Source organism: Protopterus annectens, chromosome 12.part0, assembly GCF_019279795.1.
Source record: "Protopterus annectens isolate FY-2018-M chromosome 12.part0, PAN1.0, whole genome shotgun sequence".
NCBI lineage: Eukaryota > Metazoa > Chordata > Ceratodontiformes > Protopteridae > Protopterus > Protopterus annectens.
The window spans coordinates 1,119,163,253-1,119,181,156 of NC_056746.1; the positions used below are offsets into that span (position 1 = coordinate 1,119,163,253).

Below are 17,904 nucleotides of genomic sequence, written 5' to 3' on the forward strand. Positions count from 1 at the left end.
AGTCTCTTAGGAGCAGGTGGTTGAGAGTCTGGATTCCTGGATGCAGAGGTGAAAGCATCCAGATAAGCAGGTAAGACAGGTGGGATGGCTGAAGGGGAGGGTGATTCCACTTGAAGGAGTTCAAAATACCTCCTCTGGGTGTCAGTCATCTGGGTAGTGTCCCACTTGAAGTATTCTTTCATCTTAGTAATTCTTTTCCCAAAGGTAATATCCTATGGTGGGAAGTCCCCTTCAACAGATTCCTCATCTGGGGAATAGTATTCCAGAGGAGAGGCAATTTGTGAGGCATAAGAAATAGACTCATCAGAAGATGAGTAGTAAGGTTCTAAATCCTCCTCTCCTTCTTAGGTAGTAGGCAAGGGGAGAGAAGTAGCAGAGGCAGGCCTAGGACTAAGCACTGGAATAGTGGAGGTGGAAGAGGTTGTGAGCCTAACAGCCATAAAATCCTGCATCAAGGAGTTAGTAAATGATTGCCAGTCTGGGACTCCTTTTCGCTTAGAAGCCACAGGTCTGGGAGAAAGCCTGGGTTCTTATGCCTGGGCTTCAGGTAATGGCGTCCCGGGTTGGTCGTCCAACTGTTTCTGGTTCCCCCTCAACATCGGCAGGGACCAATGTCTATGGTGTGTCCGAGGACGTGCAGGCTGTTACTTCTGAAGCGGCTTCCTCAGTGGGAGTCGTTGAAGTAGACGGTTCAATCGGGCATCCCTCAACCCCAAGATCAGAAGCTGACAGGATGTCTGACGGCAGAGAGGCAACGGAGGTAGGCCTGGAAACTTTGGCCTTTTTCTGTGGTGGTTCAGTCGGAATGGCCGATTTGGGATCCATCCTGAGTGCAAGCTTTTTGAGTCGTTGGTTCTCTAAATATAAATTGAGAGCGGCCAGATGGCTATGAACGGTCTTTGGAACAAAAGATTGGCAAATGGAACAAGCAGTATGGTCGTGTTCCATCCCTAGACAAAAGACGCAATGGTCGTGCTTATCTTTATGTAGTATCTGACTCCCACAATGGCATTTGCCCTTCTTAGCTGACATCGATTAATGATAACCACTGCTAACCAAGCTCAAGCAAAAGAAACAGAAATTTTTCCCCAACAGGGTACTTGGCTTTTTAGAAGTCTTCGAGAGTAGGAGCAAAGCGTTCGATGTGATGTTGTCTGTGGCTGAAAAGTTCTGAGGTCTGTGCATGCAGATTTCACATTTAAGGTCCCTGGTTTATGGCCCTAAATGTGACGTCCCATGCACCTACAGGAACCAAGCTTAAGCTTTTGTGTAGGAGCCGACGTTCGAGTCGCCTGAGGCGGGAAATCCCACACTAAGAATATTGCAACAAAGGAATAGAAGGACATGCAGGCCTTACCATCTCACAAAGCAGCTAAACAGAGGTAGGAACAGAGAAAGTAGTAGCTTAACCACAAAAACATGCAGTTGAGAAAGCGTTATTAGTTCAGTAAAGACAATTTCCTTCTCTTTCTATGACTAAATATTTTGAAGAGCTGATGTAAATTTTCTTGACTAGTGACTTTCCATATAGATCTTGTAAGAATTCTTGGCTACTGTATTTGTTCTACCAGCTACCAGCTACCAGAACTACGTATTTATGTGGCCCTTGGCACTCATGTAGAATGTTACTGTAAAGATAAAAAACAATGCAAGTTAATACTGAAACCTTGCAAAACCGTGATGACTGTCTAAAGAAAATGTTTTTATGCAGAGCTGCCCAGTTTTATTGCACGCAGTCTGTTCAGTAGCTTTTTGAAAGAGCAGTTTCAGGCAGCTACTAATCCTCCAAGAGGCATTTATCTGACACAGGAAGTTAAGAGTCAGCAAGGTCAAATACTTCAGTGAGCTCAATAAAGACTACACTCATGGAATGTATTTTACTAAGCTCACGTTTTTAAAGATTAGTGGTGGTACAGTGCACTTTCTTAAAGCAGTGTTGTCAGAGGGAGATAATAATTTGGAAGAGTATTACAAAGCAATGAACTGTTCAGCACAATGCCAAACACATACAATCACAACAAACAAAACATATTTTCCCTCGTTTATCAACCAAAAGGAAATTCAGTGACTGGAGTTTATGGATTACAGCTGCCAACCCAAACATGAGGGTACAAGTTTAACAGGACTTCTCTCTAGAGAGTACAATACAGAGCAAGTCACGGAACTTCCATCAGTGCCCAAATCAAACAAAGGAATATACTTCATCTTAGTCAGCACACACTACGTAAAGCTCTTCTTCTCGGGACATTATGGGAGGCCATCTGAAATAAGGTGTTCACTGCCTTCCTTAAATATTTGTGTTGTTTTACTGCATTGTACTCAGCTAGCTGAATTAGTGGGATACAATAAACACAACGCTGAAACTAACAAGGTTCCAGCATCTGCTTCTAAATAGCAGAAAGTATTTAACATACAATGCTAGAAGAAAGTTCTGACCACTGCATTTGACCTGCAGGAGTTAGCCATAAGAAGATAAATGGTACAGAACCAACATACCTCAGTGCCTCGAGACGCTGAGTTTGAGAAAGGTTGCCATGGAGTTCACCAACTTTCAGCCCCATCAGTCCCAGGAGGATGTGCATGCGGTGAGCCTGTTTTTTGGTCTGTGTGAACAGCATCACATGATCACAGAAGGTACGAGTTAGAAGTGCTGCAGAATTGCACAAATCAGAGTCTTATTAAATAGGATCAAGAAAAGGCTCACTACACAATGCCTTAAAATACAACAGCATTCTATTTCCTAAAATTATTCTTCTCTACAATACAGCACTGTACTGTCAAGTTAGTTAGTACACAGGATCTGTACTCTCAGTACTATGGTTCACCAGCTCATTTTACTGGATAGACTTCTGCCTTTACTCCCAGCATACTCTGGTCAGTACACCTGGAAATGAAAATTTGTCAAGAGAACATGGGATGACTAAACACGTTAACAATATGAGGAAAGTACTTCTTACCAACCTGTTACAATAGCTTCTCTATCCCCTTCTCTGTTTGGACGAATACGGACAAATTCCTGTCTCAAGTATGGAGCAACATCTGTGTTGCTGTTTACAAAGATCCGCACAGGGTTCTTCAGAGAAACAGCTGCCAAATCCTTCACCTGGAGAAATCAAACATCAGAAAAAAGATACACAAGACAGGCAATTATCTGCAGTTTCAGAATCATAACTATATGTTGCTAATTTGGAACATAAGCATGTCTATAACACGGCCAAACCATGGGATAATACTGACGTGAACACTCTGCTGTCAGCCATTTTAGAAGGAAGGAATCCCACAACATAAAAAGTGGTGTGTGTGTGTGTGTGTGTGTGTGTGTGTGTGTGTGTGTGTGTGTGTGTGTGTGTGTGTGTGTGTGTGTGTGTGTGTGTGTGTGTGTGTGTGTAAAACAAGGAATGTTGTGCTTTGCTTTTGTGTTACAAATAATGTCCTATTAACCTAAACAAACTAAATGCATTTCAAGTTCACACGCTAACACAAAGAAAAGAAAGGTCACACTAATTAGCAGTTATTAGAACTCATTACAATCAGCTTGAAAATAATTAAGCTGAAGCAGCAGAGTAAGATCCTGAATTAAAAGATGTATCACTTAAAAGTCTGCATCTACAAGGAATGTGTCAAAACCTCACTATACAGGTTGGTGGGTTTATATGTTTTTACTAGGCTTATAGCCAACAGAGTCCATCAAGAAGCTCGGCCACATCACCCAGTACTGGTGGGAAACTAGTACTGCCCCCCCAGCAGACTTCCTCCACTTATTCATGGTGAAAATCTGCATCATTATGGATACTTGTATACTTCATCAGAACCCTAATAAATCTACATTTGCAACCAAAATATTATTTTCCATGCTACTATATTATGTTGTCATGCAACCCACAGACATAGATATCAATCAGATTAGACAAAGCACAGCTTAGCACAAAAACTGTCAGACACATGCTACTCACTGCCAGTGAAGCTGCAATGTCTCACAGTTGGAAACACAGGAACTGTGTTGTGTGTGGGTGGGAGTGGGGGTGCCTCAGCAACCACAGAAAAACAACAGAATACTCTATCATTGTATCATTGAACATTACAGGTGGAAATCCACAGTGGCTGAACACTTGGTACTTTATTTTGGTGTCCTCTCATATGCTTTTTTTTTTTTCTTCTTTTAAATTTTGAGATCCCCCTTTTATGACATGTGCACCTGCTTTTGACCTGAACTTGACATCCTAACATTGGGTGTAAGGGATGCCCCCCCAAATAATCTCTAGTTCTTATCCCCAGTCAAACAGAGTAAACACCTGCAAGGAAATGCATGAAACACAGTGGAGAGAGAGTATAATGCACATACTTCTGAACATTACTTGACATGGGAAGTTCAAGGGGTCCTTTGCAGTTGGAGGAATCTCTCACTTCAGTGCATTTATCCCTAAAGAACAGCTCTCCCACAGGATGTTGCAATGTACAAACAAATATATGACCACAATACAAATATCTGCTAAGAGTGAATTCTGAACACATGCACTACAGACAGCAACTTTCTGCTGGAATTCCCTATGACCATGTTGGCATAATAGAAGATTAGCTTTCTGATGACAATGCAAGCAGAAGTTAATTTAAATAGCAGCTATCTAGTAACAGGAAGACAGCCCTTGCCAGATACAAAGGACACAAGCAGCATACGTCGGCTAACTGCACACCTGCCCTTGCCAGACACAAAGAAAAAAAAAAAAAAAAAAAAGAGAGCCATCCTGTCTTCTAATGCTCATGGACATAAACAGATACAATAAGGACTAACACTGAACATCCACAGCATGAAATACAAGTTCTTTGCTGTTCTAATCTTACTGGACAAAGATCAAGAGACAAATCATCTGTCTGACTCTGACTAAGTGCTGGAAACGGTTTACTATTCTTTGTGCGAACTACATTCTGTTGGCAGTAGTGTGCCGAAAATCAGAATGTCGCTTGCACAAAAAATAGCTGAAGAGATACTACTGCATTCGCATAAGTGTAATTCGGCTATCTGCACAGAGATCACGGTACAGTGGGGATTGGAAAGTCATCCATATCCCCAGTGTAGTGTGATCTCGGAGTTAGAATATATAAGTGGGGGGAGGTGTGTGGGGGGGTGCAGGGGTGCTTGCCCCCCTGCAAAACCGTGATATGTCGTATAGGAGTCTGATTTACATCAGCTCCTATATGGCTATATCATGCTGCTTTTGGCAACAATGTCGAATCAAAAGTGTCGGGCATTTGGTTCGACATTGTCACTGTTCATTTTCATAATTTCCAGTGTTACTATTCGTTGTTACTATTCGTTGTTTCGAACGGCAAAATGTTTTGCCGTTCAAAGAAACAATAGTAAACTGCTGGAAACAGTACGACATTTTACGAATAAGTTCAGTAAATAAAATGACTGACCTTAACTCATTACATATGAGTGACGCCTCCAGGTGTATCTGCAGTTAACTCCTACTGACTCTCTAGGTGTCAAATATTGCTTGTTTATATTTACATCAGTAATTCCAAAACCATGCTATGTACAAGGTTTTGAAAGGCCTAGTCTTAAAGCTTACACAATGTCAAACCCAACTGGATTAATATTTGACTTCTGTCTAGTGCAGGTAAATATTTATTTTTATGATATTAATTTATAAGAATATAATTTTCACATTTTTTATACCTCTCAACAGCCAAGTAATGCAGAAAGAACTCCTTAGCCTCATATGAAAGCCCTCAACTAAATAAATAAAATGCTGCTGACATTATGTGTGTAACTTGAGTGGTTGCTGAGATATTGTAAATTGTTCACAAAATATTAAAAATAAATAGTTACCATGTTTACTGTGACTTATAAAATTTGGTTTAATATCTAGAACCTAAAGAATACCATCACTATAAAAATAGTTTGTACTGAAGAGTTTGCCATTTACACTTCTGTCATAATCCCTATGGTTCCTGAAATATGAACCCTTGTTTGAAATGTGAGGACATAATTTGATGCTGTCAAAAGGCGTAGGCTCCGCCCATTGAAGTTACAGTGCAAACTTCCTGCGCTCCACTGGAGTGAATGAGCCCGCCCTGTTGTTTCTTCCTCCCTTTTTTTTTCTTTCAAGAATATTCAAAACCAACCTGTACTAAGGGATGGCTGTTCAGGCTTGAGAGAACCAGAATTACCCTGCCACTGGGCAAAAATCTTACAAGTCACTGGAAGCAGGGTGGCTCCAATGACTGGCAAGTCATCTTTGACATTTGACTACCTTCCTAAATTTGGAGCCATCATCAACTCCCCTGGGGGCTCCAGATTCTACTAGAGGAACTAACACATAGAAAATAAACAGTGCCATGACTATGATCTCAAGCTAAATGCTGTATCATTTCCTAAACAGCAGCACCCTTGAGCATTCCACATTAATGGACTCCCCCCAAAAATGGACAGAGCTGTCACAGACCTGGGCATACTTACTGACAATGAGCTCACCTTGGACCATCAAGTATCCACATGTAATTAGGAAGTCCTATTTAGCCCAGCTGATTACCAAGAGTACTTCTTCCAAATCTAAAAATATTATCATAACCCTCTACAACTCACGTATTAGGCCCATAACTGAATATAACCCTCCTCTCAGCATGTAACTATCAAGAGACATGATCAAACTTGAAAGACCCACAATGTTTTCACACAAAGAAAATAAAGGTTATGATTTCCTTTACGCTCTAGGTGATTGTCACCGTTGAAGTGATACCATGGCCCCATCTGTAAAAAATAGGAAAAGGAACTGTGGATGGACGGGTGGAAGCTCCTTAGGGGTGACCTCTAGATGGCTTACAATGCCTCAAAAAAACCCTGTTCTGAGCAACTTCCTTCATATTCATATTCACAAAATCAGGAACATCATGAACACTCACATAAAAGACTTTAACCTACATTAAAAAAAAGAAACAAACTGCTGGTGTGAGAGATACTTCACTTACAGTTTCCTCTCCTCTCCTCTCATTCTTACTCCTGGAATAGAATTCTCTATCATATCAAGTAGTTACCTCATGCTCTTCAACAGCAATGTGGGTGAAAGCCATGCTTCCAAGTTATGTTATACACTTACAATGATTCTGTGAACAACCGGTGTTGTCAACAGAGTTTACTAGGCAAAATAAGGGGACATAAGTAGATTTTCAGGCCTTTTTTTCTGCATCCCACACATACTGCAAGCAAACATAGGGGAAATTTAGATTTGCTAATTCCTCTACAATTGTCTTTGGTATGTAAAAGGAAAGCAGAGTCCATGCAATCACTGGAAGGATGAACAGAATTCACACAAGAGGCACCACAGCCAAGAGATGAAATGGAAACCTCTTGTAGTGAGGTGACACTACTACTTATACTACTGTGCTGACTGAACTGATGGATAACCACTAACACACTCCTGCCCCACCCACCACCACCAAGCCCTCACAGAAAGGGGTAGCATGTAATGCAAATTGCAGAGGCTAGGCTAAGCTACAAATAAGCAACCTGATCAACTGCCTATTAATAACCTATGAGCCAGTGTAATTTTATGCATCCACATACTTGAGGATTTCATGTCTGTATTGCTAAGCTTTTTTTTTTTTCCAGAAAATGCAGTTATGAGTCATGCTTTTACATAAATCTAAAATTTCCAGAAAACATTTTAGATATACAATTATAAACAGCAGACTTTTTCTATCAAGCATCCAGCATCACAATTGTAACAGTAACTGTGTATCGTTACAACCCTTATTAGACTCTCAGCAGTATAGAGAGACAAAATAATTTCAGTTAATGAAATTAAACAATTTTCCACATCTCCACAACTGTATGACTTAGACATCCAAGCATCAGAAACAGTTGTCTTTGCCCAGATGATGTGAAGCAATACAGAAATAACAGCACTTTTTCTTTTCAATTTTCCTGAGTTTAGAATAACTCTCTGGATTTTGCAGGCAGGTAGCATCTCTTGTCCGGCTCAGTAGCAGCAAAGGTATCTGACCTTTTTAGCAAGTCTGTGCAACTGTGTGTGTGTGTGTGTGTGTGTGTGTTAGGTGGGAATGGGGAATGTTGTAGGAACTGTTCTTTTCAACCATCTTGTGCTCAGAAAAGTAATCTGAGCTTTAGTGAAGATATTATTACTTGTCTTGCTCAGTTCTGACAAACATCTTCAACTTTGCCAGTAAGAATCTGGATGGATTGTGTGGAGCAACACAGCACAGGACCTGCTCTTTTTGACAGTCCTGGGTTCAGGAGAGCACTTTAAGCTTTACAGCAGATATCACTTTTGTCATGCTAAATTGTTACAAAGGTCTTTGACCTTGCTTGTAAGCCTTTGTCTGGAAGATGGGATACAGCATGGGACATTATGTTAAAGAAAAATACTGTCCAGCTGCAGTGGAATGAAAATGGTTGGTACAAGACAGAATGTCACAATCTTCAGCCATCATGTTTAGTCCAGTGAAGCTTTGTACAGTACACTGGCATGTCCATTTTCATCCAATAATGCTAGTATTTAATTATTTTGTAGTTCATGGAGCACAGAGACTACACTCCAAAATCAGGAAAAAGATAAAACTTGTTAAGCAGAGGAAGCCAAATCCCTGGTGGAAAGGGTTCCAACCCTGCCTGGAAGTGGGTTGTCCTGGTGACAACAGCAAAACGGAATAACATGACAACTATAGAAGACAAACTAGTGTTTATCCTTCCTGAAGGACTGTGCTTTGTTTAGGTAGTATCTCAACTTGCCTGTGGGCATCCAGAGTATCCTTTCTCAATTGTTTTGGGGTTCTGGGAAAAAAGACAGGAAGATTATAGATTGGCTCAAGGTAAACTCTGAGACCACTTTACTCATAAAAGAAGGATATGTTCTCAAAGAAACTCTGTCTTTATGGAAAATGAGCTAGGGCTGACTCACCATAAGAGCTTGTAACTCAGATACTCTTCTAGCAGAAGTCAGAGCATAGAGCCAGGGTCAACTAGGGTTAGGCCGCCTGCCAGCCTAGGCTTTCAGCTTCTTTTATTTATTTTTTTGTTAGTTGTACCAGGGGCACCGGGTGGTGTGGTGGGGGGCATCGTGGAGCCCTTTTGCCTAGGGCACCAGTTGACCTAAGGCCACTCCTGAGTCAGAGCAATGAATACAACAGTCATCCATATTAAGAACTTCAAAAATAAGCCTGATCAGCTGGGTACAAATGAAAACAAGAATACGCTTTTCAAGCATGAAGTTAAGATCCCAAGGTGAAGCCACATGCTTCCTAGGTGGATGGACAATATAAAACCCCTTTTAAAAACTGCTCGACTTGGAGACTGGAAAAAAGGGGGTTACCAGCTATGTAAGTACATCTTCACCTGCCCCCTTCACCTGAGACTGATACGAGTGGTTCTTCCTTGCCCACAGAGGGCAACCCTACAGCTGCAGAGGAAGCGTCTACACCCTTGTCCTTACTGGCTCTATGTGCTACACCAGAGGGACTAGGGGAAAAACAAGAAGCAGAAGAGGAACCAAATCCAGTCACATCAAAGTCTCCCATTGGTGGCTGAAGCACCACTGGATCTGGCCTGACAACTTTCCTCTTCTTCCTGTGGCAGGGAGAAGGAAGATCCAAGGAGAATGGTTATCTATTCAATAGGTCCAGCCAGAAATGAGCTTCAGATATGGGTAGCGGATCCTGGAAGAGTCGGTAACCTTTAAAAACAGTCTAAAGTAGAGAAAAAAAACACTGACCGTCCCCAAAAGCACAAAGTGCATCTCCTAACAACTTCTATGTAAAATGCAGAAAATATGGTTAACAGAGAGAGAGAGAGATTTTTTTTTTTTTTTTACATAATATGTTCACACAAGCTCTCAGGTAGTTAAGTCGGTCCTAAAACATAACTTACGTAGCTTAAAAAAATAATTTTACTTAAAATACTAAAGTTTTCACAGAAAAGTAATATGTAGAAGCAGGTTTTCCAAAACACTGGACTCACCTGCAGAAAGTTGCATGAAGCCTGCCAAGAGCACACCTTGGCCACTAGAAAGCTGTTAAGATCTTGGCATTCTGCCTTTTATATGGAATCCTGCTTAAGCTCCTGGCAGTTATAGCTTTATTAAAAAGGCTCACCCAGACTCTGCTACACTTTGCTGTGAAGGAAAGGTTAGTTTGCTTTTTATTTGTTGTATTTTGTATTAGTTTATTGTCTTTTTATATTTTGAATACTGTGATTTGTTTTCTTTACCTTGTGTTTTACTTTTATTCTGCTTTTAACTGCATATTAAAACTTCAAAAGACACCACAGCTCTGTCTCTTGTGAGTCAGGCAGAACCCCCCCCCCATCTTAAATACCACTGTCTTTCTAGTTGCCTGCCTCTTAATTTGACCATATATCTCATTTCCTCTCTGCTTTCACTAGCTTGTGTGAATAAGCACAAAATTATCATTTTGTGAAGTCACTCCCCTTCAACTATTTAAATTTATTGGCCATTCTACTGTATTCCATAGTACCGGAATACTAAAGTGATCACCCCCTTTCAATCCGTCTTGCTGTACTAAAAATAGTGACTCTCCACTAAAACTTAACTTTTTAGACAGGTAAAACTTAAGTTATCTACTTTCACATCTAACTTCTTTAGTGTACACTGCATTGTTTAGGATAAACCATTTTTTTTTCTTAAGCATCCCTGTGACTAGCACTTGCTCTAATACCTGCTGGAAAGCACTAGGAAGCCTTAAACTGATGCAAGCACTCAACTCTCCTTATTACTAAGGAGAAATGAATCATAGGCACTAAACAGCCTATAATTGCAAAGTACCTTGCTAAGGTAAGGGAAAACAGCTCCTGTACTTTTAAAAAAAAAAAGCACCAACCCAGGCATGTCCAAGGGTCAGCTTCCGGTGATTTCTCCTGTCCACCTGGTGAATCTGGGCATACCGGGGTAATGCAGCAATTGCCTCATGTACACAGACAACCCTCTCCTCCTACTATCCAACACTACATCCTGTGAGAGATGCACTTACATAGCCAAACTGGAAGCAAAGCTCTCTCCACCCAAGATTGTGCTAGACAGACAAGAGGAGAAGGTTAACACCGGCACTACACCTCAAGCAACACATAGGTTCATATAACAAGAAATTTTTTTTTTTTTTTTTTTTTTCTCTATTTCCCAGATTTGTAGGAGCAAGGTATGAGTGAATGAAACAGAATATGACTCTCACCAGTGAGAGCTGAGGAGCAAATGAGATGGGCCCAGAGAGGCAGGCAGTGGGGCTTTTTCAATGCCACTAAGATTAACACTAAAACAAACAAAAATTGGGTGAGAATGACTGAAGAGCAGAATAAGAATAACTTCCAGTTAAATATTCCTTCACCACACTCTGGCTACACATTAAAAACTGTATTTTTTTTTTTTTTTTAAAAAGTGCAGATAAAAAGTATAGAATTCTTCTCTTATATCAGTCCAGTTGAATATAACCAAGTTCTTAGCCGGCAAAAGCTGAGGTTTTGTGCTATGAATTATGCAGCATGCAGTAGTTAAATATGCAAGGACAGAAATCAAAGAATGTGGCTACCCCACACCCGTGTAATAATTCAGCCAACACTAGCTTCAGTTCAAGCTACCAGTCTAAGTTAGCTGAAAAATAGAAGTTATGTTCTTACCATCTTACCCCATGTTAGTTGTCTTAGCTAGCTTCTTCTTCTTGCTGAACATCTTCTGTATAATATTTCACACACCTCCATTACACAGTTTAAATCAAATTAAATACTGTATTTTTTTAACTCACACCACCAACACCCACACATAACAACACTAAATCCACATATGCGGAGGCCCTTAACTGTAACCTTCCAAAGCAACAAGGACCTCCGAAGGTGAAATGCAAACAAACACCAATCACAACCAAAGTGTCACATAGCTCACAACACCAGTGTGCCACCCAGCAACAGCCCCCAAGGCAAGACAACATACCCAACACTTTAGTCATAGGTGACTCTATAATCAGGCACACTGATGTCCCACTCTCCAGGCTGAACAAGGAGAAAATTACAGTCAGCTGCCTGTCGGGTGCAAGGATCCACCACATAACTCATGCACTCAAGTCACTCCACAACAAGTACAAATATGACTCTGTCATTGTCCATGTTGGAGTGAATGACTTGAGACGTACCTCCCTGGACTACATGAAAAGAGACATAGAAGAGCTCTCGGATCATGTGGCCCAGGCAGGTATGACCCTAGCCCTGAGTAGCCTAGCCCTGAGTAACATCCCACCTTTGCCCAGAATGATACCACAATATAAGGACAAAATGATTGACTTCAACAATTGGATAAGCTTCTGGTGTCATTCAAAGGGGATCCAGTATCTGTCTGCCTGGGATGACATGATCAACAGACCACGATGCTTTGCCAGAAGTGGTCTGCACCTGTCGCCCATGGGATTCAGATTACTGGCTAAGGCTCTTGCCACCCCTATAGTGCCTTTTTTAGGCAAAGTTCAAAGGACAAAACCACCACCGTAACAGGTACAAGCATGCAAAATCTGAAGGTAATGCTACTCAATGCTAAAAGTCTAAACCTCAAAATGCACTCTATCGAAGCACTCCTAACAATGGAGAACATTGATATCTGTGCAGTAACTGAGACCTGGTTCAAGGCTCCAGAAAGCACCCCTGCAATACCAGGCTACAACTTTTATGACACTTTTCGGCCACCAAACCAGGATTGAAAGGCTAAAGGTGGAGGAGTGTCCATATTCACCAAGGATATTCACACCACCGGGTTATCCCCCACCATGCCCCAAGATTCTCACTACACCTTTCTAAACATACTGGAAAATATTAATATACAATCAAACACCCTAATACTGGGTGATTTCAACTACCCTGCCATTAACTGGGAAAACTACTTGTGTACTAACCTTTGCCCAACGGTTCTTGGAATTCATAAATTCCAATGCCCTGGATCAACTAATCCATAATCCCACCAGGGGCTCCAATATCCTAGACCTGGTCATTACCAACATGGGAAATCGATGTTCCACACCTTTGGTCACCCCCTCATTGGTCAGGTCAGACCATAAGCTAATCACCCTTAACATCCACATCCCACCCCACCCCCCCAGTAACGAAACCTCCATAAAAAAACTTCTCCAAAGCCAACTTCATGCTGCTCAAAGTCAGAAGTTACAAACTTCATGACACCCATGCAGACGGGAACTGAAAGTTCGACTGCTGAGTCCTACACTAAGGCACTGTAGGAGCACATCCACTCATGCATGAATCATGCCATCCCAAATAGAACCAAGATGCTCGCCTCCAAAAAAAGGAAGCCAATCTGGTGGTCCCCTGCTATAAACAAACTTTACAACAAAAGGAAGAAACTGTTGCAGAAAAGAGAAAAATCCCAGGATGCAAAAAACTCCCTTACCAGCCTCAGTAAGAAGCTGAGATCACACATAAAATGCTACAAAGCTAGTTACGAATATAAAATTGCCAAAGATTCCAAAGACAACCACAAGGCATTCTACAACTATGTCAAGAATCTAAATGGCAATGCTCAGATCTGCTCTGAGCTACAACAGAATGGCATTAATTATACTGATCCCAAGGATATTGCCAACATCCTGACAGATTGATTCAGTGCCAACTTCACCCCCCTCTCACCCCCTAAATGACCCGTCTCAATACCGGAAGATTGCCAAATTCCAGTAATAATGGCCACACAGGTAAAAAATGCACTCTCCAAAGCTAAGAATACAGCATCCATGGGACCAGATGACATCCCAGGCTGTGTACTACATGAACTATAAAATGAACTGGCACCTCACCTAAGTGTCATGTTTAATCATACCCTCACCTCAGGCTTTGTGCCCACTGAGTGGCGCACAGCTAGTTATCCCACTCCTCAAGGGGAGATCCACCTTGGATCCCAGGAACTACCGCTCCATCAGTCTGACGAGCCTGATCTGCAAGGCCATGGAACGTATTATCATGGAACTTATAAACAAAGACATTGGCAACCTTCAAACACTGGAGCCCACCCAGTTTGGGTTCGTGAAGGGCCGATCTTGTCACCTGAACCTGACTGACTTCTTCGAATCAGTCTCCAGAGCCGTGGACGAGTGTAAGGCAGTCCAAACAGCCTATCCGGACCTCGCCAAGGCCTTTGACACCATCCCCCACTCTGGAATCATAGATAAATTTACTAAGGTGGGCATTAATCCCTACATCACTCGATGGGTTGCCAACTGACTTACTGACAGAACCCACACTGTAAAAGTAGCCGACTCCAAATCCAGCTCCAGACAAGTGACAAGTGGAGTACCTCAGGGTTTAGTCCTGGGACCTCTCTTGTTTGGCATCTACTTCTCTGAAGTACAGGCCAACACTAAGGGACTCTGGCTAACAAAGTTCATAGATGACTGCAAACTGGGAGCCATTACTGAATCCCCAAATGATGTGGATACTCTAACAAAAGGGCCTTACAGAAACAGATGCTTGGTGCCAGAGCCATGGGCTCAAGCTCAATGCCAAGAAATGTATAGTTATCCCCTTTGGGAAAAAACATGTAACCGTGAATTACCACATAGGTGGCAGTACACTAAACACCGAAAGTGTGATAAGAGACTTAGGGACACAGGTGGACAGTGGTCTCACCTTCAATAACCACATCGCCACAACAGTCAGGAAATCCTTCTATGCGGTACACCTCATCACTAAGGGCTTTTCATCCAGAAAAAAAGGAGGTCATTGTCCTACTGTACTCATCCCTCATTAGACCCATTATAGAATACAATGCCCCATTTGGTTTGTACCTCTCAAGACATCTGCAAAAACTGGAAAGGCCACAGAAATACCTCACTAAAAGAATCACAGGCCTAAAGCAGATGCCCTATGCTGACCGCCTTAAAAACTCCAGCTATACTCTGACACATACCATCTACTCCGAGGCGATCTCTGCTTAACATACAAGGCCATGTCAAACCCAGAGCTGTTGGACATGCTACACTTAAAGAAATCCCAATCCCTCAGAGCCACACGCTCCAGGGATCTAAACCTTGTCATCACAATAAACAAAACATGCTGAAGGGATAGGTTCCTGACCCAGAGACTCCCCAGACTTTGGAATAGACTGCCCATACATGTCAAGTAGAGTGCCTCTTGGCCCTCTTCAAAAGGAACCTTGATGATTGGATGGGAGAAAGGAAATTCACCCTGGGGATCATGTCACTCACTCTGCTAGACAGGGGTCCAGGGAAGTAAAGTGTGGCAAGAAATAGCCAGGGAATTGTTATGGCTAGGCTTGTATAGGCCCTAGGGTCGATAGCCTAGTACCAACCTATGAACCTATGTGAAAGGAGTCCTTAAGCCTTGAAAAGCGGTCTAGTTGGTCGATACAACCTTTATAGCTTAAGCCACTGCAACAATGTTTTAAGTTGAACATCATTTTGTCTGTCTGCTGCCAACTGTCAATGATTTTGCAGAATGCCGCTGATTTTCTTCATAGTTTTACCTTGTCCCATAAAAAAAATGATTTGGTAAATCAATGAGAATTACACCCAGACATTAGAGTTTCATACTTTAAATATCCCACTGCACCTACTGAAATGAGTAGTAGAGGGTGTTCCTCCATGTCCTGGTTAAAATTTCCCCCTACTAGTATTAATGCCACCTTTGGTCTCCCTTGGAAAAAAAAAGGCTACTAGCCTAGTGGGCCTAACTAGATTAACAAAAAGATGGCTGGATGGCTGGATGGACAGATAAGTGCAGAAATAATGAGTAAGGGTAACAGTTTATAGAAGCAAACAGTAAGTGGTGTGGAAAATGCACTGGAGATGCAGAACTACCTGCATAAAAACATATTTCTGTGTAGTCTGAAATTTGCATATGTAAAAGAAAGAAAAAAGGGCCGTCTTCAAAATGGAAAAATACTGAATATAGAGAAACACTGAAGAACGAATACAGATAACACAGTAAAAGGAAACTGGAGATACAGTCAGAAAAGTAAAAGTTAAAACTAATGAAAAGCTACGCAATTACATGAGATAAAACACCTTGTACATATGTAACTGCATAGTACATCTCCTACAGTATCAAAGATTGAAACAATACTAATTTCAGGAAATTTAATCACACTTTGCCTTAGAAATGGCGTCCATTCCCATCATGGCATTAGAAAACTTGGCAGAAATTAAACCAGGAGAACCATATAAATGTAGAGGCATGCTACAACATATTCATAAAACAGCAAGTGGCAGCCAACAGAAATCTGCCTCAGTGGCAATGAGACTCTAGTATCCCAAAACTGTAATAGACAAGGTACAACCCAAGCTACTAAGTAAATAGATGTACCATAAAACTAGCAACCATGGTCCACTCCCCACAAAAATACTACAACACTGCAGGTCACTGAAGACAAAATATATCGCATCTTTCATAGCAGAGAATGCCAGTGTATTGCATTAAATAAAAACAGATTTCTCTAACACGCAGAGGCACAGCCGCTCTGTTTCTCAACATTCTAGTCTTTAAACCGTTACATTGTAAACAATATCCCCTTAGAGAATTAACCTATTCTTAAGGCCAGTTTCCTCTTCCCTCCACTCTGTTAACAAGTAAGTTTCTACATTACAAATATCCAGCTTCTGCATAATCACAATTACAGGGGCTTTCTGCAAAATAATCCAGGCAACCTGGAACTTACTCCATCAGGAAATACGAAATGAAAGAGTCTATCTCATGTGCAAATGAATACATACATCAAATTTATAGAATTAACTTCCACGACAGTGATGCTTGGACCACACAATCCACCATTCTAGAGTGAATAACACACTGGAATTCAACAGCTATCAATGCCCCTTCACACCATAACAAGTGTGTCACCTGATTCTCAAGAGTTCTTCCAACACAAAAATAAACTGCATTTAAAGCAACATTCATTGTGAAGTAGGATTTACTCCATGCAACTTTCAGCATAAGGGGGCTTTGCAGCAACTGCATGCTTACAGTCATCTGAGCATAACTTTCAAATGTCCAGAATTTGTCCTCAATATTTTGGTGTGTTCCTGATAAAATTTGTGATTCTAGCTACTATGGCAAATCATGGAGGACTGTACAGCCAGTCACAAATGATCTGCATTTCAAACTTCATATCCTTCATTAAAAAAAAAAAAAAAAAATATGCTGATGCATCGCAGAAATAAAGATGATAAAATAAAAATCTTCTTCTTTTCTAGCAGTTTTCTAAGTTAAGACTTCACCTGACCCTTGGCTGACAGAAGTAACTTATTTTATTGTTCCTTTTAGCCAGACATTAGAAGCAGAAAAATGGTCACCATCCAATATCTATTATTTGGCAGCCCTATTCTTTTAGCAATGCTGAGTAAACACATATTATTACTCCCTTAGGGAAATCAAACACCTGCAGCCGAGATTCTCCGATTTATATCATAATAACCCTTCTCCAGTGGGCAAAGACAAACTAAGAACAGAATGTAGCTTAACAGTAAAGCAGCAGTAATCCAACTTTCTTGAAGCTAATAGTGGGACAGCTTATAAACATATTCGCATTTGTTTACCATGGCAACTTAGCACAAGGGAATGTCTAATGTAATTCAGCACCAAGCTCCATATTAGACCCAGTATCCCGACAGATGCAGATCAACAATAAAACACCTTTTTCAAGTCTACAACTCTTACAAGTTAGAAAACGAAAATATACAAAAAAATGAACTACAAGGGCAGTAAACTTGCTTTATGTCAAAATGAAGCACACATATTTACAGTCCCAACACCTCATCTACATTAATAGTACTCTTCCCAATGGGTACTTTTAGATGTCCAGTTTACCAGCCTCAATAGACAACAAAAATAAATCAGTCTTTTATTTTGTAACTCTTTTAACTGAAAAAAACATGTAC

At 41.1% G+C, this 17,904-nt stretch overlaps 1 protein-coding gene across 1 annotated transcript in view; it reads right to left on the bottom strand.

The window, feature by feature from the left end:
* DDX27 (DEAD-box helicase 27) overlaps window positions 1-17,904 on the bottom strand; it is a 409,290-nt gene that overhangs the window by 126,095 nt on the left and 265,291 nt on the right. Inside the window, exons 11-12 of the mRNA XM_044090130.1 lie at window positions 2,962-3,103; window positions 2,497-2,650 (exon numbers count right to left, since the gene is read on the bottom strand). Coding sequence (XP_043946065.1) covers window positions 2,497-2,650; window positions 2,962-3,103 — 296 coding nt within the window. The remainder of the gene's footprint in view (window positions 1-2,496; window positions 2,651-2,961; window positions 3,104-17,904) is intronic.